This window comes from Siphateles boraxobius, unplaced genomic scaffold (assembly GCF_051911475.1).
Source record: "Siphateles boraxobius isolate OS27281-9 unplaced genomic scaffold, OSU_SipBor_1 49, whole genome shotgun sequence".
Classification (NCBI taxonomy): Eukaryota; Metazoa; Chordata; class Actinopteri; order Cypriniformes; family Leuciscidae; genus Siphateles; species Siphateles boraxobius.
In genome coordinates, this window is record NW_027509130.1 from 433,419 (window position 1) to 455,529 (window position 22,111).

Below are 22,111 nucleotides of genomic sequence, written 5' to 3' on the forward strand. Positions count from 1 at the left end.
ATGAAATACCTGGCAATACCTGGAATATACCTGGCATTGAAGAACACAGGTAACTCAAATATCATTGCAATCATGTTTATTGTCTTCAAAACATCTTTATCTGCATGTTACAGCGATCTCTGTCAGCTACTTTCTGTATCAGTGACGTCCTGGAATGTCACATGACTATGGGTCTTCTTCGTGATCCATATATGGACTGTTATTGTGCATATAGCGCCCTCAGGCTATTGGTATGAATTGAAAACACAGCACATCTCAGTAAGAAGCGATCATAATGATTACATCGACGCATTTGGGTATAAATTCAACAAATATTATTCCTGTCTATAGAAATATGATGTGAATCTATGAGAATATATCAATATTTCTCCAAGTCTGCACATTTTTGAGCTAAAGCCCTGAGGGACGATGTTTTGCGAATCGCTGTCATGACGACAGCTTGGAGTGTTTTTTATGAATGGACCAGCTGACGCTCATAATTCATATTAAAGGTATCGACTCATTTTTTCATTTCATAACTCCTGACACAAATTAAGACATAACTGTCACTATAAGTTTCTCAGAATACAATAGTGGTCAAATACTGAATCTTGAGTATTATATCTTTTTAATGATGTATAGTTTGTCAATGTATAACATTAAATCTGATAGTAAATTTGAACTAAATAAAAAAAAAAACCGCTTCAGTGCGCCGACGCTCTGGAAACGGTTAACAGGTTAATTGTGGCAAAAAAGCCTAGGGAAAATTAGGTTAGGTGATGATGGTTGTTTATTGATGATGAAGTCATCATCATATAATTGCCTGAAAGTTTTGATAACTTTGTAATTGTGTTTTTAATGTTGTTTTAAAACAGAACCCATTTTATTTTACAGTATGAAAGCACCGTTATATCAAATAATATAAAGGATTGTAATAACATTTAGTGCATTAAACATTTTCTTCAACATTATTACTTAGACATCAAGAATCAGTGTATGACTCTCAACAATGGTGACAATAAATTAAATGCTTCATGCTGCAGTGCATCCTGGGTACCACCAATCAAATCTCACCCATATCTCCCAGCATGCACTGCGGCATTAATAAATTTATGCAGGATTTTTTGAGTTGATCTGATTATCTGGATATTTTGTTTGATTGTCACCATTGTTGAGATTCATATGCTGTTTCTTGATGTCTGTGTGTGTCTAAGTAATGCCATAGAGTAAAGGTTTTTGTGCACTAAAAAGTTATTGAAAAACAAGTATATTCTATGATGAACAACACTGCTAGATATGCTGTAGAATCAAATGATTTCTATTATGAATAAAGCAATATTAAAACCACAAGTCCCATTTAATCAATGCATTAGACACTGAAAAAGATCAGGGATTCAGGAAATTACATGACGATATCATCATCAGCAATAAACAGCCAACATCACCTGATCTCATGGCTTTTTTTAGCTACAACCATTGTGCTTTGTAAACACACAAGTATAACAGCCAGAGAAAATTTTATATTAAAGAGTTAAGGGTCAAGAGCACAACTAAAGCAAACGCTCACCACCATCATGGTGACTTTAAAATGCAACTATTGATTTCATTCAAATGGAAATTAAAAAAAGTAAATCTGGTTAGTTTTAAGTGAAGCTGGTAATAAGTGTACGGCCATGCATTTCACCTTTTTGTTTGGTTTATTCCAACCAAAATTCAACGACTGCCCAACGTTGGAGCCTGACGTAAAACAAACATTGGATTTAGACGTCAACCCGACTTTCATTTTCAACCAAAATCCAACGTCTGGCCGACGTTGTAGTCTATAACCTGTGCCTGCTGGGCACTGTAAACCCAACAAGTTAATCTAACTCATTTCATTTGAGGAAACTGATTGCCTCAATTCAATTAAGTTTATATAAAACATTAGTTATGAGTACTCTGAACTTATTTTAATTGAGTCCACTAAAACAACGATATTTCTTAATACACAATTAAACTTTACACTGCATTTAAATACTTTATATAGTTGAAACTTCACTATTTTGAGTAAAAACAGTGAAATGACAAACTTTAAACCCAAAGTGTTTGCAGTTACTGCTAGCTCACACTGTAAAACCCAACAAGTTAAGCTAACTCATTTCATTTGAGGTTAAGTGATTATTGAGCATTACTGATGAACACCTGCTGTTAACAAGCAAAATCACTGAAGGAAAGAGAAACACAAGAACCACAACTGACTTCCAACCACAGCCATAGATGAAATCAACTGAAGATAAAAGACGTTTAAATCTGTGAAGATCTCAGCAGAGGAGGATTAAACAACTCCACAAACAGCATTACCAGCCTCACTTATTACTAACCAGATTGAGTTTTATCATGTGTCTACAGAAGTTGTTATTGATAATGACCAGAGGTTTAGATGATGATGATTATGTATTGTTTCATTTAAAGACACCATGATAGTGGTCAGTGTTTACTTCAGTTGGGCTCTTGACCCTTGACTTTAGTACACCAGTTTTTCCTCTGGCTGCTGTAACTGAGTGTTTATATAACACATTTGTTATGGCACAGAAGCCAAAAGAAAATATGAGCATGTGGTTGTGTCTAGATGATGAAAATCATCATTTAGTGACTTGCTTCTCCGGTCTTTTCCAGAGCCTAATCTCCAATTAAACAAATGATGTATTATTGATTATAATAGAACTCTGATTCTACTGTAAGGTCCATTGTTGTGACAATCAGATTTTAAAAAAACTCTTTGGTATCAAGCCGACTTACACAGTAAGCAAGAATCAGCATATGAATCTCAACATTGGTGACCATTAAAAAAATCTTCATCTCGCAATGCATGCTTGGAGCAATGGCTAAATTATGTATTATGCTAGTACCCAGCATGCATTGCAACATGAATCGTTTTTTAATGGTCACCATTGTTGAGATTCATATGCTGATTGATGTCTTTGTGAGTCTTAGTAATACATTACATTTTACATTACATTACTTAACATTTATCTGATGAACACAACATTGCTGGAACTTATGCTGTTAAATACAGTTTTGAACAAAACTATTAATATTTTTGTCATTTTAATCAGAGATTAGACTCTCAAAACAGTCTCTTAAAAAATTTGTTAGAATATTTTCTGTCATGATGTAAGGCTGATACTGTCGTTGGAAATTGTTAAGTTTGGATTTATAATTAAGGATAAAAAGGTATCTTATGTAAAAAAAAATAATGTGCTGCTTTTGCTGAAATGTTTCCACACACAAATGTAAATTTCTCAAAATTCCTCCACGATTATTGTTTTTAAGGAGGAATTTCTAATATATTTGGAGACATTGAGAGGGATGAAACGCCAGAAAGCAGTCTATTTGTACTCCTTAGTGGACGATTTTGGTTTTATAATTTGGAAAAACTTCCTACTCCCCTATACTTTATTAATTATTATTATTTTTTATTTTCTTTACTTGGTCTTCAACTTACTGTTGGAATGGTATGTATATTGTGTTGTGACAAATGTATGTAAGCTTAGTTTTTTTGTAAAACTTTAAATTATGAATGCCTTTCTGTTAACGTTCTATGAATATATTAATAAACAGAAAAGAAAAAAATAACATTTCTTCCTGGAACTACAGTATATAGGGTTTGTTTCCGGTGTGACACTTATTAGTGGCACACTATGGTTGCTCTCCGTGTGTTAGTTGTGTTGCTACGGTAATTCTGGCATTTTAATATGTTGACTGCTGAGCCTATGTTTAATCATGTCAATAAATAATAAAATAACTACAAATGACCTTTATCTTTTGTTTGTTTTGTTGTGCTCGTGTTGTAAAGGAATACAAATATTTCCCTAGTGCATAGTGCAGAACTAGTGCAGTCCCTAGTTTAATCATATTTTATTAAATTATTTGTTAATGCATTATTTTGTCATGACTTTTTTTGAGAGGGCCCTAATCATAATACAATTTACTGATAACTACTTACCAGACTTAGCTCATGATTGATCATAAACTTACTATCAAACACACATTGAGTATTGAGCTCAGTTAAGTGATGTTGTGTAGTCAGAGAACAGAAGTACAGGATCATGTCTGTTTCTGGATGGAGAGTGAACGACTGATCCCAGCAAACCTTCCCTCACCATGTTCACAGTTTTGTATGGAAGCTTGTTTCCGCCACTAAATAAATAAATAATAATAATAATAGCGGCTTTTTATCTCACAATTCTGACTTTTTTCTCACAATTGCGAGTTTACATCTCGCAATTCTCACTTTATTTCTCAGAATTGCGAGATATAAAGTCAGAATTGTGAGATATAAAGTCAGAATTGCGTGATATAATTTCGCAATTGCGTGTTATAAAGTCAGAATTGTGAGATATAAAGTCGCAATTGCGTGTTATAAAGTCAGAATTGTGAGATATAAAGTCAGAATTGCGTGATATAAAGTCAGAATTGCGAGATATGAACTCGCAATTGCGTGTTATAAAGTCAGAATTGTGAGATATAAAGTCAGAATTACGTGATATAAATTCACAATTGCGTGTTATAAAGTCAGAATTGTGAGATATAAACTCGCAATTGCGAGTTATAAAGTCCAATTATATGGGGGTGGGGGGAGACGGACTTTTTTCCTCTCAGAATAGTTTATATCTCACAATTCTGACTTTATATCTCGCAATTCTGACTTTATAACACGAAATTCTGACTTTATATCTCGCAATTCTGACTTTATATCTCGCAATTCTGACTTTATAACACGCAATTGCGACTTTATATCTCGCAATTCTGACTTTATAATACGCAATTGCGACTTTTTATCTCGCAATTCTGACTTTATAACACGGAATTCTGACTTTATATCACACAATTCTGACTTTATATCTCACAATTCTGACTTTATATCTCGTAATTCTGAGAAATAAAGTGAGAATTGCGAGATGTAAACTTGTGAACTTGTGAAACATTGTAAACTCACAATGTAAAATTGTGAGCAAAAAAGTCAGAATTGTGAGATAAAAAGTCGCGATTATTATTTATTTATTTAGTGGCGGAAACAAGCTTCCATAGTTTTGCTCGTTCCTTTGGGAACTGTCCCACAAATATTCTATGTGGGTTTGGAATAGTTATGTTGTATTTAGCTGTGCATAAGTCACTGTAGGGTGAGTTTGAAGGAAAGAGAGAAACACAGAACAGATAAAGATCTTTTAAGGGCAGTTATTATTGTATTTTCTACGGTTGAAGAGGAGGATCAACTAATCCTGTGCCGTCCAGTAATGTTTATGACAAAGCTGAAATCAAAAGTTCAAGCTATGAATATATTAAATTATTTAAATTTGTTTTAAAGTCAGAGTACTTCTTATTCCTTCTTAAAGAGGCCGTTTGATTTGGTTTATCCATAGATTGTAATTAATGCATTAACTATAAAACAACGTAAAAAGAATGTATGATTTGATTCTTTAGCTTTTTATGCTGGTATGTTTTATGTTTTTCATTTATTAATATCATAATGATAACTGAGATATACTGTGTTTCAGGTATCAGTGGAGTGCATGATGATCATGTGTTTATCAGTTCTGGTGAAAATGTGCGTCTGTCCTGTAATAATGCTCTTTCTGACTGCAAATCAACTACATGGATCTACAGCAGCTTCGATCATTCCTACAGCAACCATTCAGAGACAGTTGAACTGATTGATTTAGGGATAAAGAAGAAAGACACAGAGAGACGTGAGAGACTGAGTCTGGAGTCTGACTGCTCTCTGAACATCAAAAACGTCACAGAAGAAGATTATGGATTATACATCTGCCAACAATATGTGAATGGACAGAAACAAGGAACTGATGCACGTGTTTATCTGCATGTTCTTCTTGGTAAGTTTATGATTATGTGAAAATTAAAAAGGCAGATTCTCCCTTTAAACTAATGATTGAAGAGTCTGTGAATTGTGTCTTGTGTTCAGTTTCTGTGTCTCCATCGTCTTCATCATCAGCATCTTCATCCTCACAGACTGAGATCAGTCCAGGCCGCTCTGTGACTCTCTCCTGTCAGTTGTATTCAGATACTGGATTCTCCTGTGATTATCGGGTCAGTTCTGAGGGAGTTGAGCTGTTGTGGGTGAATCAGGCTGGTGTTGATCTGAAGAGAGACTCCAGATATCAGATATCATCATCATCACATCAACATCACTGTATCACCACTCTGACTACAACACTCCTGAATGAAGATAACAACAGAGAGTGGAGATGTCAGCTTACTCACAGAAATCAACTCCAGACTTCAGTCACATACACTGTCAAGTATTCAGGTGAGAAAACACTCTCATGAATCAGTGTTAGAAGACTTTCTGTTAGATGTGCTATATATAATGATAGATAATGCTAGAGTTATCTTGTGTATCTCATTAAAATAAGATTGAAATCTACAGGTATGAATCATCTGAACGAACATTCATCCTTTACAGCTCAAGCTGATTCAACGACAGCAGTGAATCAAGTCCACATCACACACTCTCAATCTTTGTGCAAATTAACTCTAATTAAGTTTGTCAACATGCTCAAGAAACTTTTTCATTTTGCTCAAGGAAAATTAAAATGTATGTCCAGTGGAGTCTGTGTTCAATGAAACGTCTAGAATAATAATGTCTGCAGATCACTGTGATTCACTGAACTCAAAGTAGAAAACATATTCATGTGATTAAATGTTTACAGATGTTTGCACTGTAAATAATGATGAATGAAAAAATCATTAAAGTACAAAACATATCACTTTGTATTGATGCTCAATTATTTAAATACAGGGTCCAGCACATATTCACCATTTCTGTGATATGAAGCTCAAGTTTTATGTGATACATTATGTGTTGAACTGAACTAACAGACATGATCCACAGATCCAGCTGATACAGCATCAGAAACTGCTGGATTATTACACACAGGTATGACACGTAAGGGATAATCCGCGGGCTAGCCGTGCATTAAAGGATTTTAATGCACGACGTAGAGGCATAGAACCACCCGACGTGAAGCGGAGATCCTTTAATGCATGGCTAGCCGTGGATTATCCCGCTCATACCTTGGTTATTTTGTATTATTGTATCAATAATAACATATTTGGCAAGTTAAAAAGAAGTTAAAGCTGTAATTGATGTTTGCAGTGTAATTTTTTTAAAGTTTTTTAAAAATGACGGTTATTTTCTTAAGTTACGGCTCGTTAGTTCTAGCACTCTGTCCGCTTTAAATAAAGTAGAGCCATCGGATTGCTTTTATTTGAATGAATTATCACATTTATTTAAAGTCATTATTAAAAGAGAGAGACAGAGAACTGAAAGAGTCCCCTCGATGCTTAAGCATATAGCTAACTTAATGATTCATTAATGCCGCTTTTTTTCATTCAACGTCTTCTCCAAGTCTTCTATTTCAACTTGTGCCTGGGCCCATTTCTCAAAATTGCCATAGTCACCATACAAATTAAACGATATGCAAAAATCATCCATTTAGCCTACCTAAATAAACGTGTTCATATGTGTCTCTCACTCTGTTTGCTTGTGTAACTGTGTTACTATGGTTACCAATGTTTATAGTAGCGGATTAATTTCGAACTGTAATCAAACTGACTGGAACTACATGTGCATTAAACGGTTTTACTGCACACCTTCCAGCCAATCAGAATTGAGTATTTAAACAGCCAGTGGTATAAGTTCATTCATACTGACAGCTTTATAACATTAAACTATCATTCAGTCTGTAAATGCTCATCAATAACTGTTGATAGTGTAATACCCTTGACTTCAGTCATGTACAGTTTCTCTTCTTCCTCTCATGTTTCCTGCAGTGATTGTGAGTATTGTTGAGATCGCAGTGTTTGCTGCTCCTACTGTGATTCTTCTTCAGATCATCTGTGCAAGAAGAGCTGGTGAGTTTGAGCCGCACACAATCTGATGATTCACACTCATCTGATGTGAACAATCTGCAATCATGATAAAAACACACACGAGAGGACAGTCAATGCTTTTATTTTGAATTATACGAGAGGTCAGTCAATGCTTTATTTTGAATTATACGAGAGGACAGTCAATGCTTTATTTTGAATTATACGAGAGGACAGTCAATGCTTTATTTTGAATTATACGAGAGGACAGTCAATGCTTTATTTTGAATTATACGAGAGGACAGTCAATGCTTTATTTTGAATTATACGAGAGGACAGTCAATGCTTTTATTTTGAATTATACGAGAGGTCAGTCAATGCTTTATTTTGAATTATACGAGAGGACAGTCAATGCTTTTATTTTGAATTATACGAGAGGACAGTCAATGCTTTTATTTTGAATTATACGAGAGGTAAGTCAATTCTTTATTTTGAATTATACGAGAGGACAGTCAATGCTTTTATTTTGAATTATACGAGAGGTCAGTCAATGCTTTTATTTTGAATTATACGAGAGGAGAGTCAATGCTTTTATTTTGAATTATACGAGAGGTCAGTCAATGCTTTTATTTTGAATTATACGAGATGACAGTCAATGCTTTTATTTTGAATTATACGAGAGGACAGTCGATGCTTTTATTTTGAATTATGCGAGAGGTCAGTCAATGCTTTTATTTTGAATTATACGAGAGGAGAGTCAATGCTTTTATTTTGAATTATACGAGAGGACAGTCAATGCTTTTATTTTAAATTATACGAAAGGACAGTCAATGTTTTTATTTTGAATTATACGAGAGGACAGTCAATGCTTTTATTTTGAATTATACGAGAGGACAGTCAATGCTTTTATTTTGAATTATACGAAAGGTCAGTCAATTCTTTATTTTGAATTATACGAGAGGACAGTCAATGCTTTTATTTTGAATTATACGAGAGGTCAGTCAATGCTTTTATTTTGAATTATACGAGAGGAGAGTCAATGCTTTTATTTTAAATTATACGAGAGGTCAGTCAATGCTTTTATTTTGAATTATACGAGAGGTCAGTCAATGCTTTTATTTTGAATTATACGAGAGGAGAGTCAATGCTTTTATTTTGAATTATACGAGAGGACAGTCAATGCTTTTATTTTGAATTATACGAGAGGACAGTCAATGCTTTTATTTTGAATTATACGAGAGGAGAGTCAATGCTTTTATTTTAAATTATACGAGAGGTCAGTCAATGCTTTTATTTTGAATTATACGAGAGGTCAGTCAATGCTTTTATTTTGAATTATACGAGAGGATAGTCAATGCTTTTATTTTGAATTATACGAGAGGTCAGTCAATGCTTTTATTTTGAATTATACGATAGGTCAGTCAATGCTTTTATTTTGAATTATACGAGAGGTCAGTCAATGCTTTTATTTTGAATTATACGAGAGGTCAGTCAATGCTTTTATTTTGAATTATACGAGAGGACAGTCAATGCTTTTATTTTGAATTATACGAGAGGTCAGTCAATGCTTTTATTTTGAATTATACGAGAGGTCAGTCAATCCCTTTATTTTGAATTATACGAGAGGACAGTCAATGCTTTTATTTTGAATTATACCAGAGGACAGTCAATGCTTTTATTTTGAATTATACCAGAGGACAGTCAATGCTTTTATTTTGAATTATACCAGAGGACAGTCAATGCTTTTATTTAGAATTATACGCGAGGACAGTCAATGCTTTTATTTTGAATTATACGAGAGGTCAGTCAATGCTTTTATTTTGAATTATACGAGAGGTCAGTCAATGCTTTTATTTTGAATTATACGAGAGGTCAGTCAATGTCTTTATTTTGAATTATACAAGAGGACAGTCAATGCTTTTATTTTGAATTATACCAGAGGACAGTCAATGCTTTTATTTTGAATTATACCAGAGGACAGTCAATGCTTTTATTTTGAATTATACCAGAGGACAGTCAATGCTTTTATTTTGAATTATACCAGAGGACAGTCAATGCTTTTATTTTGAATTATACGTGAGGACAGTCAATGCTTTTATTTTGAATTATACGAGAGGTCAGTAAAGGCTTTTATTTTGAATTATACGAGAGGTCAGTCAATGCTTTTATTTTGAATTATACGAGAGGACAGTCAATGCTTTTATTTTGAATTATACGAGAGGACAGTAAAGGCTTTTATTTTGCAGGGAGGAAGGATTCGAAACACCCAGAGGAAATAGAGATGCCTACAATATTAGAATAAAATACTGGTAAGTTTTGAACAAATCTGCAACAATATTTAAAATAGCACAAACTTATAGAGGATTGTTCATTGTTTTTTTTTGTTTTGTTTTTTTATACTCAGAAAACAGAGAAAAAACCCTGAAGAAATAGTGACACCATCAAGTTTAGATTAAAATATTTTTAGAAATAAGAGGCAATATTTATTTTCATGGATTTTATGGACATTTGCCTACAGTGTTCGAGGTAATTTTCATGTGGTTCGTATATAAACTGCTTTAAATGTAATATTACGTACAGTAATGAACAGATTCAGACAGACGTGTGTAAAATCTTCTGTGTTCTGTGTGATGGAGCTGATTTGGTGATTCTTCTGTCTTCTGTTCCTGTTTTTAGCTTCTTTTTATTTTTAATCACTGCGACTAGTTTTCTCAGTAAAACCCTCTGCGATTGTGTTTGATATGACACCTTTCCTGAGATGTATGTTACAAATATGGTCTGAGTAGCATGTGTGACATGTTTCCAAACCTCAAAAAACTTCATACAGACTCTCGAGTTTGTTTAACTTATCGATGATTATGAAATGGTCTGTATGAAGATGATTTAATAATCACCATTATTATGGTCATGTGAAGAAATACAAACAAACAAATTACTTTCTAGTTTTTTTGTTTTGTTTTTAGCTTAAGCAACTTTTTTTTAAATGTGTTTACTTGCTAGTAAATAGTTTTTTTGTGTCAATGTATCAATGCATTTTTTGTTTTTTTTGTGTCAATGCATCTTTAAAAAATAGCAAATAAATTGATTATTTGATAAATAAAAAGTTCAAAACTTTTTTGCTTGCACTCGATTGCACTGAATGCCTTCATTTCGCTATAGCCCAGTGGTCTCAAACTCAATTCCTGGAGGGCCACAGCTCTGCACAGTTTGATTAGGGTTGGCGCAAAACTGTGCAGCCTGTACACCGCTGGCCTCGGATGCGCTATAAGACCGTGGCCTTTGGTTCTGGCGCCACCTGGTGTTTGCTTGTGTAATTGCATTATTGATTGTTCGTTTGTTTGTGTATTTTGTGCAAGTGTGTGTGCATTTGAGTTGGATTGAAGTTTCGTTTATTGGTTTGTTTATTGTATTGTCATTATTAGGTTTTGTTACAAGTTATTTGGTTCAGGTTTTTGTTTATATTCTGTTATTTGGATTGGTTGTGTATCATTTTTTGTCTTGCTTTACATTGATACTGCTCAATTAAGGAGCTGAGAATTTGTGGCTTATTTTTTTTTTTTTCTTTTCCTTTCTTTTCTGCCTTTGGTTGGTGTATTATCAAGTCAAGTCAAGTCACCTTCAATTATATAGCGCGTTAAACAATATAGTTTGTGTTGGGTGGGTTTAAATAGTTATTGTATCTTTGGTTTTTGTTTGGTTGGTTTGAAGTGTTTCATAATTTGAGCCGTCTAATGTTTTGTGCAAAGACATAACACCAAAGAAGGAAACCATCCTTGGTTAGTTTTGTATTCTCTTTTTTTGTGTGATCTGTTTCAGTTTGTTTTGTATGTTTGGCCAGAGTAGGGGTCGCTGGTCCATGTGATCCGACTAAAACAAAGACCATTGGATTGATTCACTCACAGTGATTGAAGGCTTGTATTCTTGACCTCATAAGTATTTTGGCCACTAACGCCAATGAATGTTTGCTTCTGGTTTAAGCCTGGTTGTAGTGTTTTTATTATCATTATTGATGTTGAGCTCAATGCGTTTTATTAACGATTTGATAAATCGGGCTCGACTCGAAGCCTTCAACCCTGCAGCAGCAATCACTCCGCCCTCTGTGGGACCACGCAAGAAGAAGCGCCGCTCCCTGAGGCAACCGGAACCCGTGGCCACAGCAACACGCTCGCCGGAGAACCTCCCTCGAGCCTCGCTATCGCCTTCTCCGCCCCTCCTCACCGACGCGCAGCTGCCGCTCACGAGCTTCACTGCCGTCGCGTCCGAGGACGAGGCTGAAGAGCAGGCCACGAAAGATTGCTGCTCCATCCTGGCATCAGACAGCGAGGAATGGTCGCTTCACTCCACCTCCTCGTCGATCCAGGAGTCTACCCATACCCGCGCTGGGGCTGACGCGGAACTGATGCGCCTGCTGACACAGGCTGTTGACCGTCTCGGGCTCGAGTGGTCGCTGCCTAAGGAACCCACGCCGAACAGGCTTGACGGCTGTTTCCTTCAAAGTCTCAAGTAGGCCCGCTCCATTCCTGCCGGAACTTCATTCGGAGCTGACGAAGTCATGGAATGCACTATTCTCCTCTAGACTTCAGTCTCACGCCTCCGCGTCGCTCTCTCAAGTGGACGGCGCCGCCGAGAAAGGGTACACGGCTATTCCCCTCGTGGAAGAGGCGGTCGCAGCGCACCTTTGTCCGCCCTCCGCGAGATGGCGGTCAAGGTCAGCCCTCCCGTAAGGGAACCACGTCCGCCTTGGTCGGCCACGCATATGCCGCCTCCGGCCAGGCCGCCTCTGCTCTCCATTCCATGGTTGTGTTACAGATCCTGCAAGCCGATCTCCTCCGCGAATGGGATGAGAAGGGCCGGGATCCGGCCGCGGTTACAGACTTGAGAAATGCGACGGACCTCTCTCTCCGCGCCACTAAAACCGCAGCTCAAGCCATCGGACGGGCCATGGATTTTTTAATATCCAAATTGTCCCACTCAGTACTTCTTTTTGCTCGCTTCCTTTTGCTTGCTCGGAAAAAAAATGTCTGCAGGCACGTGTGTGGTTTCACGTGTTGACGTGCCACCGTGAGTTAATAAATATAGGCTATAGCCTATAGTATTTTTTTTTAACCATGCGGCAAACTAAAAAAAAGGAAGCTTAAAAAAAACTTTTCTGAGAAGGTTTGTATTGAGGTTAATACTATAAAAGGTATAAGGGGAAACATTGATGGAGATGTCTGGTTTTTAGGAGTAGAAACAAGTACACACATTTAAAATCAGCGTGTGAGTGTGTAACATGCTGGGACACACAAGGTGGTAGAGTAGTACAGGTAGGCTATGTTATGAAATTTTTTTATTTATTTGTTATGCTTGGTTTTCCTATATAGAGCAATATGTCAACAATGGATGCTGCATATTCCCTATTGATCTGCACTGAGGTCCTGTGAGATTCACTTAACTGTGCAGCGATGGAACCAGTAGCTTTGGTTTGCTCATAGCAGTGCCACTGATCACTGCACTGACGATGTGGTGCTCCGTCTGCGTGTTTCTGTAACTTTGCAAATATATTATTCCAGTCACATACTCCATTTGCAATAAAAGCAGGTTCCCTTTCAGTCGATAACGTCAGACGTAGTCGACGTCGACTACGTCGTCCGTTCCCTCCTTCAGGGAACGGTGGGTTGCATACGCAACCAGGACGATCTCTGTATGCACCACTACAACTGCACTGAAAAAATCTACATGGAAAGTAGAAAATCGCGTCTGCCTCTTTGCTGTATTCAATGAATGAATATGCCTTACAGTAATCGGACGAAAATGACCGGTTCTGCTTACCGAACAATGTTTTTGGGTATCCGGGCAAGTAGGGTTGTGATGGTCTAGTTTCCTCTGTGTCCAAATCCACAGGTGTGCACTTTTATTTTTAACAAAGATCCGTTCACAAGGCCTGATGTAGCCAGACTCACCGGCTGTATCTGTTGATATCTGTGAAGGCGAGCTTTCTTCTAAGTTTTTGTCAGATATTTGCACACTTGAACTGGATGGGTAAGGGCTGTTCTGTTGTTTAGATCGTTGCAGCTTGAAGTCTTTGTCTTGAAAAATGTTCTTATGTCCATTATGTCAACTAAATTGGCTGCCAGCTCAAAATTAGCCTAATAGCCTAAATCACTTTTTTTTCTCTAAAGCACATAAACCCGCGTTTTTAGACAAGTGCCGGATATGGGTGTCATAAACTATTATTAAAAATGAATGAATTTGTATTTAAAGTGATCACAATTTAATACAAACTTATTATTGTAATTTATGATTTTTTTTGCTTTCATTTATTTAATGAGAATGAGAAACAGCTTTATTGCCAAGTGTGCTTGCACACACAAGGAGTTTTCCTTGGTACTGAAGCTTCCAGTGCACATATACAAATACAGATACAACAAGAAACAGTAATACAAATTCTACAATAAAATTATAAAAATATGAAAGTACTATAAAAATATATGGTCACAGTTGGGTTTTCTGCTAAATGAATAAATGTTTTGTCAGACTAAAATTTTACAGATTATGAACATATTTCCAGTATTTGGAATAGTATGAATAAATATAAATATCACCTGAATTTTTAAGATATTGCACTGAACAGTGAGAGGATTGCACTTACAGGCATATGCCTTGGGAGGTGTGTTAACTGTTCAGAAGGGAAATGGCCTGTGGGAAGAAACTGTTCCTGTGCCGAGATGTTCTTGTGGCCAGTGATCTGAGTCTCCGTCTTGACGGTAACAGTTCAAACAGGTGGTGTCCAGGGTGAGTGGAGTCTGTGGTGATTTTACCTGCTCTCTTCCTCACTCTGGAAGAGTACAGGTCCTGGAGGTTTGGCAGGGGGGCACCAATGATCCTCTCCGCAGTCCGGACTGTCCGTTGTAGTCTCCTGATGTCTGATTTGGTAGCTGAACCAAACCAGACAGTGATGGATGTGCATAAAACAGACTCAATAACGGCTGAGTAGAACTGAATCAGCAGCTCCTGTGGCAGGTTGAACTTCCTCAGCTGGCGAAGGAAGTACAGTCTCTGCTGGGCCTTTTTCACAGTGGAGTCAATGTGATTATCCCACTTCAGGTCCTGAGAGATGGAAGTGCCCAGGAACCTGAATGACTCCACTGCTTCCACAGTGCTGTTCATGATGGTGAGTGGGGGGAGTGCTGGGCTGTTCCACCTGAAGTCCACGATCATCTCCACTGTTTTGAGCGTGCTCAGCTCCAGGTTGTTATAACTGCACCAGACAGCCAGCTGTTCAACCTCCAGTCTGTAAGCAGACTCGTCACCGTTTTGGATGAGACCGATGACACTGGTGTCATCTGCAAATTTCAGGAGCTTGACAGAGGGGTCTTTAGAAGTGCAGTCATTAGTGTACAGGGAGAAGAGCAGTGGGGAGAGAACGCACCCTTGGGGAGCGCCAGTGCTGGTGGTGAGAGTCCTGGATGTGTGTTTCCCGAGTCTCACTCGCTTCTGCCGGTCCGTCAGGAAGCTGGAGATCCAGTGACAGATCGAGGATGGTATGGAGAGCTGGGTCAGTTTGGCTGTGAGAAGATCAGGCATAATGGTATTGAAGGCCGAACTGAAGTCCACAAAGTGGATTCTTGCATAGTCAAGTCAAGTCAAGTCACATTTATTTATATAGCGCTTTTTACAATACAGATTGTATCAAAAGCAGCTTCACAGTGATAACATGAAAATAATATAACAGAGTTTGTTTCTAAAAGAAAATTGAGTCAACGTCCACCTTAAGTAAGGCAGATCAATAATATTATTAAATAATAAATGTCCCCAACTAAGCAAGCCAAAAGACAAGGCAACAGTGGCAAGGAACCAAAACTCCATCAGGTGACAGAATGGAGAAAAAAACCTTGGGAGAAACCAGACTCAGTCGGAAGGCCAGTTCTCCTCTGGCCAACGAAGGAACAGTGCATGATTTATGATTCGGGCAGCATTACAAGTCAGATTGGATCGGAACATTTAGAATATTTATCCATTTCCATCATTTGGAAGTCCAAGTAATCACGCCGGTGTTGAGACGAGTTGTTGAGGATCAGTGCCGTCCACCATAGAGGGTCCATATCGCCGGTGTTGAGTCGTCTCTTCACAGGCTTTGTGATTGGGGTATCTGAAGTCTCTGTGAAAGGCTGGATACAAACTGGAGCTGACGAACGCCGTTTTTCTCGGCATACGGAATTTGATAGGTAACCAGTGTAGAGATTATAAAATTGGTGTTATATGATCATATTTTCTTGACCTAGTAAGAGCTCTAGCAGCTGCATTTTGCACTAACTGTAGCTTGTTTATTGAGGATGCAGGACAGCCAGCTAATATAGCATTACAATAATCTAGTCCCGAGGTCATGAATGCATGAACTAACTTTTCTGCATCAGAAACAGATAGCATGTTACGTAGCTTTGTAATGTTTCTAAGGTGGAAAAAGGCTGTTCTTGTAACATATGAAATATGATTTTCAAAAGACAAGTTGCGGTCTAGTATAACACCCAGGTCTTTTACTGTAGTGGATAAAGTAACAGGACATCCTTCTATATTAAAGTTGTATTTTAAGTGAGTTTGTGGGTAGTTTTTTGGACCAATAAGTAATACCTCCGTTTTATCTGAATTTAGTAGATATATAATATATCTTTGAGACACTCTGTCAAATTTGATAAGTTAGGGTTTTCATCTGGTCGTGATGAGATATATAATTGAGTGTCATCAGCATAACAGTGGAAATTAATTCCATGTTTTCTTATAATATTACCAAGTGGCAGCATATATATTGAGAATAGCAGAGGGCCTAACACCGATCCTTGCGGCACTCCATAGTCTACTGACGTTATTTTCGATTTTTTCCCCATTTAAACAGACAAAATGGTAACGGTCTGATAAGTACGATCTAAACCAGCTTAATGCCTGTCCCTGAACACCAGTGTTGTTTTGTAGTCGATCCAGGAGTATTTTATGATCGATAGTGTCGAACGCAGCGCTAAGATCGAGTAGAACTAGTATTGAGATACAGCCTTGGTCAGAAGCTAAAAGTAAATCATTTGTAATTTTAACTAGCGCAGTTTCTGTGCTATGCTGCGGTCTGAATCCTGACTGGAATTTTTCATATATCTCATTTTCTTGCAAGAAAGAGCACAATTGAGCGGACACAATTTTTTCTAGTATTTTAGACATAAATGGAAGGTTTGAAATGGGTCTGTAATTTGCTAAGTTATTTGGGTCTAATTGCGGTTTCTTAATGAGAGGTTTTATTATTGCCAGCTTGAATATTTTTGGAACATGATCTAAAAATAAAGACGAGTTAATAATATTGAGAAGAGGCTCTTCCACTACAGGTAACACTTCTTTCAGTAATTTAGTGGGTATTGGATCTAATAAACATGTTGTTGGTTTCGATGCAATGATAAGTTTATTTAGCTCTTCCTGTCCTATGGTTGTAAAGCGGTGTAGTTGTTCCAGAGGGGCGATAATTGAGGCTGCATCAGAAGACACCATTAAAGAGTGTACATTTACAATTGTGTTACGGATGCTTTCTATTTTCTCATTAAAGTAGTTCATAAAATCATTACTACTATACTGTAACGGAATATTTTGCTCTGGTGATGTCTGTATATTTGTTAGTCTAGCCACGGTGTTAAATAAAAACCTTGGATTATTTTGGTTATTTTCTATTAGTTTGTGGAGATGCTCAGCCCTGGCTGCTTTTAGAGCCTTTTTATAACGTGACATACTGTCTTTCCATGCGATTCTAAAGACCTCTAAATTAGTTTGTTTCCATTTACGCTCTAAGTTACGAGTTTCTCTCTTGATAACATGCGTAGCACAGTTGTACCAAGGTGCTTTAGTTTTCTCTCTAACCTTTTTTGATCTAATTGGTGCAACAATATCTAATGTACTAGAGAAAATGGTGCTCAAACTGCTAGTCATTTCCTCTAGTTCATCTGTTTGTTTGGGTTCACTGAGCAGCTGAGATAGATCAGGTAAGCTATTTGAGAATCTATCTATAGTGGTTGGAACGATTGTTCTGCCTGGTCTATAACGTGGCGCAACATGACAAATTTCAGCAGTACGTATTATACAAGTTACCATGTGATGATCAGTGAGATCGTCACTTTGCGGTATAATATCTATATCAGTTGGATTGGTTCCATATGATATAATTAAGTCTAGTGTATGATTTAGACGATGAGTGGGACCACTGACGTTTTGCTTGACCCCAAAAGAGTTTAATAAATCTGTAAACGCAGTCCCTAACACATCATTTGTGTTATCTACGTGTATGTTAAAATCTCAAACAATTATTGCTTTATCGGTATTGACCAATAGATCTGAGAGAAACTCTGCAAACTCTTTTAGGAAATCAGCATAGGGCCCTGGAGGTCTATATACAGTAGCCAAGGCTAGAGATAATAGGGATTTCTTTCTTACATCTAAGAGCGTAATATTTAGTACAAGTACTTCAAACGAATTAAACCTGTGACCTGTTTCCTGAGTAACATTAAGAATATCTCTATAGATTGTTGCAACACCGCCGCCACGACCGATCTGACGGGGCTCATGCTTATAACAGTATCCTGGTGGACTAGACTCATTTAGACCGAAATACTCATTTGGTTTAAGCCAGGTTTCAGTAAGGCAAAGTACATCGAAGCTATTATCTGTGACCATTTCATTTACAATAACCGCCTTAGTTGTGAGCGATCTAATGTTTAGAAGACCTAGTTTTAGAAATTGTTTTTGTTCACTGATATTTAGATTTTCAGGTTTAATTACAATAAGATTTTTCCTAGATCCTACAGTAGATTTATTATATGGCCTCACTAAACGAGGAATAGACACAGTTTCTATATAATGTTCTACACTACTTATATCAATTAATTTGGCACAGCAAAGACTTTGATTTGGACTTTGATTTTCTAGTCATATGGTGTGTAACGTTTTGGAGATGTTGTCCGACAGAACAGCCGCTCCGATTCTGCTGGGGTGCAGGCCATCAGCACGGTAGAGCCTAGGTCGCTCCCAGAACAGATTCCAATTATTTACAAAGAGCAGTTTCTGTTCATTACACCATGACATTAACCATTCATTTAGTGCAAATAATCTACTGAACCTTTCCTGTCCTTGTCGGTACGTGGGAAGCGGTCCAGACACGATGATCGTTGCCTCAGGTGCTGTGCTGCGTACCGTCTCGATCAGGCTCTTGTAGTCCTTCTTCAGAACCTCCGTCTGCCGCAGCCTGATGTCATTCACTCCCGTGGGCAGCACAACAGCTCCGACGCGCTCGTCACCGTTCAGGATCTCGGGAACCTGTGCGGCTACATCAAGAACACGAGCACCAGGAAAGCAGTGAGTGCGCACCGTACCCTTACCTGAGGTAGCGCGGACATGACGGACCATGGAACTGCCGCTGATCACGGCGTCGTCGCGTTCCGACTCGCGAAGGGGGGAGAAGCGGTTCCGGGTGGAGATCTCGAAGACCGGGAGGGGCGGTGAGGTTCTTGCTCTGGTCCTGGCTCGTGTCTTTCGCTGTGGGATCACCCAGGGTCCATGGTGTTGTGTCGGTGCCGGAGTGAATGATGCCAGAGATGATCGCGTCCTCCTGGGCAGAGAAACGCACGGAGTAGACGAAGTCAGAGTCAAAAAGTTACTAACCACTGACTTATGAGCATCGGCGCGTGACGTTTCAAGCGCTGATCGCCGATCCCGCAGCTCGGCTTGTTTCTCCAGCAGACCACGGATCTGTTTCTCCACCGATTCCAGCTCCAATCGTACCGAAATCAGCTCGAATGTGTCCTCACCTGCACTCAGAGGTAACGTTAGACACACATCCGATATGAACAGTAAATTAGTAGTGATACTACCAATATCACTACTAATTTAGGACTGAAATGCTGGATATAACCTGTATCCTTTCAGTGAAACGGGTGTAAAATAAGACAGTCGGTAGGCGCGAGGCCACGCGTGAAATGCTAGCGGACTAAAGGCTAGTAGCCGAGATTCGCAAAGTTGGATCTAAGTAGCGATATCAAAGTAATCCGATTGTTTTTTATAAGGAATAGTAGCGAGGATAAGTTCCCGTGATATAAAAATAGAAAGTGCTTGTTTATAAATGAGTTGAAAAGAAGAAAATCAAGGATTAATGAATCAATTCGACGGAGCTCCAAACACAAACACAAACCGCACGCGCATGCGCATGCGCATCTGACAAGGTGCATGAGTCTGACAAGAATCATAGGTCCCAGGTCTGTCGAGATGTTGCAGGATATAATGCAGTCCCATGTTGACTGCATCATTCACAGACTTGTTTGCTCTGTAAGCAAACTGAAATGGATCCAGCAGGTGTCCAGTGATGTCCTTCAAGTGGAAAAACACCAGTCTTTCAAACGACTTCATGACCACAGACGTGAGAGCGACAGGTCTGTAGTCATTAAGTTCAATGATTTGGGGGTTTTTGGGGACCGGAATGATAGTGGAGCGTTTGAAGCAGCAGGGAACTTCACACTGCTCCAATGATCTGTTGACGATCTGCGTGAAGACCGGGGCCAGTTGGTCAGCGCAGGCTTTTAAACAAGTAGATGAGATGCCATCTGGGCCTGAGGCTTTCCTAGTCTTCTGTTTTTTGAAGACTCGGCTCACGTCCTCCACACAGACCTTAAGCTCAGGTTGGATGGCAGGAGGGGGAGTGCAGGAGGTGATGGTGAATGTGTGAAGTGCAGATCAGAGCGGGTGAGTGGTGTGAATGAGGGCTTTTCAAACCTGCAGTAAAATGAGTTTAAATCATCAGCCAGGTGTTGATTGTCCACAGATCGGGGGGATGGTGACTTGTAGTTGGTGATGTTCCTCAGGCCAGTCCAGAATGTTGCCGGGTTGTTGGCTGAAAACTGTTTTTTCAGCTTTTCAGAGTAGCGTCTTTTAGCAACTCTGATCTCCTTTGTCAGTCTGTTTCTGGCCTGGTTATACAAGATTTTATCCCCACTTCTGTAAGCATCCTCTTTGGCATGATGAAAGTGGTTGAGTTTCCCAGTAAACCATGGTTTATCATTAGTGAATGATAAGAATGTCCTGGTAGGAATGCATGTATCCTCACAGAAACTTATATATGATGTTACAGTATGATGTAAATGTGCCTCTAAATTAGGAGAGCACATCTTCAGTGTTGTTACATCTGAACACCAACTTTCGTTGATGTAGAAACACAATCCACCACCTCTCGTTTTCCCCGTTAGCTCCACGATGCGATCCGCTCGGAACAGCTGGAAGCCCGGCAGATGTATTGCGTTGTCCGGTATGGCTTCACTCAGCCAGGTTTCAGTGAAGCACAGAGCAGCAGAGTTTAAAAAATCCTTGTTGGTGCGGGTGAGGAGAAGAAGTTTGTCCGTTTTGTTAGGAAGGGATCGGAGGTTCGCAAGATGAATACTGGGGAGTGCAGTGCGGAGGCCGAGCTCGCGGAGTTTAACCAGCGCGCCGGCTCACTTCCCACGTTTGCGTCTGACCGCGCGTTTGAACAACACCGCTGCCCCTCCGACGAGAATGTCCAGCAAAACGTCAGAATAATCAAAAACTGTAGAAAAGTTTTCTGGTGTGTGTTTCCTAATGTCCAGTAGTTCGTCTTTGGTGAAACTGATAGGAAAAGAATGACTAAACGCAGAACAAACGAACAAAAACAACACAATAGCTGGAGAGCTACACATCGAGGCAGCCATCCGCGGCGCCATCTTGATACAATCAGTCCTTAAAAATTGTTTATTGAAAAAAAAAATTCTGCATAAATGAATTATCTCTGCGCTTGCGCACAGCATGCATTTTTACGTTTTCCACAAACAATAGCTGAGCCAGCCCAGTCACGCTTATCATTTGGTTTTGGAGTTGAGGAAACTGATCCTAGACCAGCAATTATGTGCAGCTTTTCTTTATAAAAGTCATTCTCCTGAGTCCTGAGAACTTTGCGTACTTGGTATTTAGAAAGGCCTAATGTCGGCGCTTGTCTTCTTGTGACAAACATGCTGAGAAGCAAGAACAAGATCTGCTGTATGTCATCCATTGTTGTTTACTATGTCGCTTTCTTCTTCGTGCAAAAATTACGTTGATCGCTTATTTCCGGCATAGGCTACACCACGCCTATCAAGTAAAGGAACTGTTGGCGGAGGAAACGCAAGCCGGATCAGGGTTTACTGTCCCGAACCGTACTCTACTGTACCGTACCTCTCAGTGGAAACGAGCCATTAGAGGTGTAAGAGACACATCAGTCCTC

The 22,111-nt window shown here is 38.7% G+C and overlaps 5 protein-coding genes across 5 annotated transcripts in view; 4 read left to right on the forward strand and 1 right to left on the reverse strand.

The window, feature by feature from the left end:
- Positions 1-12,355, forward strand: LOC143711010 (uncharacterized). The gene is made up of 6 exons (XM_077202306.1): positions 1-49; positions 5,517-5,852; positions 5,942-6,286; positions 6,407-6,502; positions 7,813-7,893; positions 11,913-12,355. The coding sequence occupies exons 1-6, from the start codon at positions 1-3 to the stop codon at positions 12,353-12,355; spliced, it is 1,350 nt and encodes a 449-aa protein (XP_077058421.1).
- LOC143711142 (uncharacterized) overlaps positions 1-22,111 on the reverse strand; it is a 376,270-nt gene that overhangs the window by 313,261 nt on the left and 40,898 nt on the right. The window lies entirely within an intron of this gene.
- LOC143711160 (uncharacterized) overlaps positions 1-22,111 on the forward strand; it is a 312,783-nt gene that overhangs the window by 234,002 nt on the left and 56,670 nt on the right. The window lies entirely within an intron of this gene.
- LOC143711084 (uncharacterized) overlaps positions 1-22,111 on the forward strand; it is a 276,637-nt gene that overhangs the window by 184,409 nt on the left and 70,117 nt on the right.
- The window catches only part of LOC143711092 (uncharacterized), a 19,526-nt gene continuing 5,215 nt past the window's right edge, over positions 7,801-22,111 (forward strand). Inside the window, exons 1-2 of the mRNA XM_077202416.1 lie at positions 7,801-7,893; positions 10,095-10,157. The gene's annotated coding sequence lies outside the window, so the exon portion shown is untranslated. The remainder of the gene's footprint in view (positions 7,894-10,094; positions 10,158-22,111) is intronic.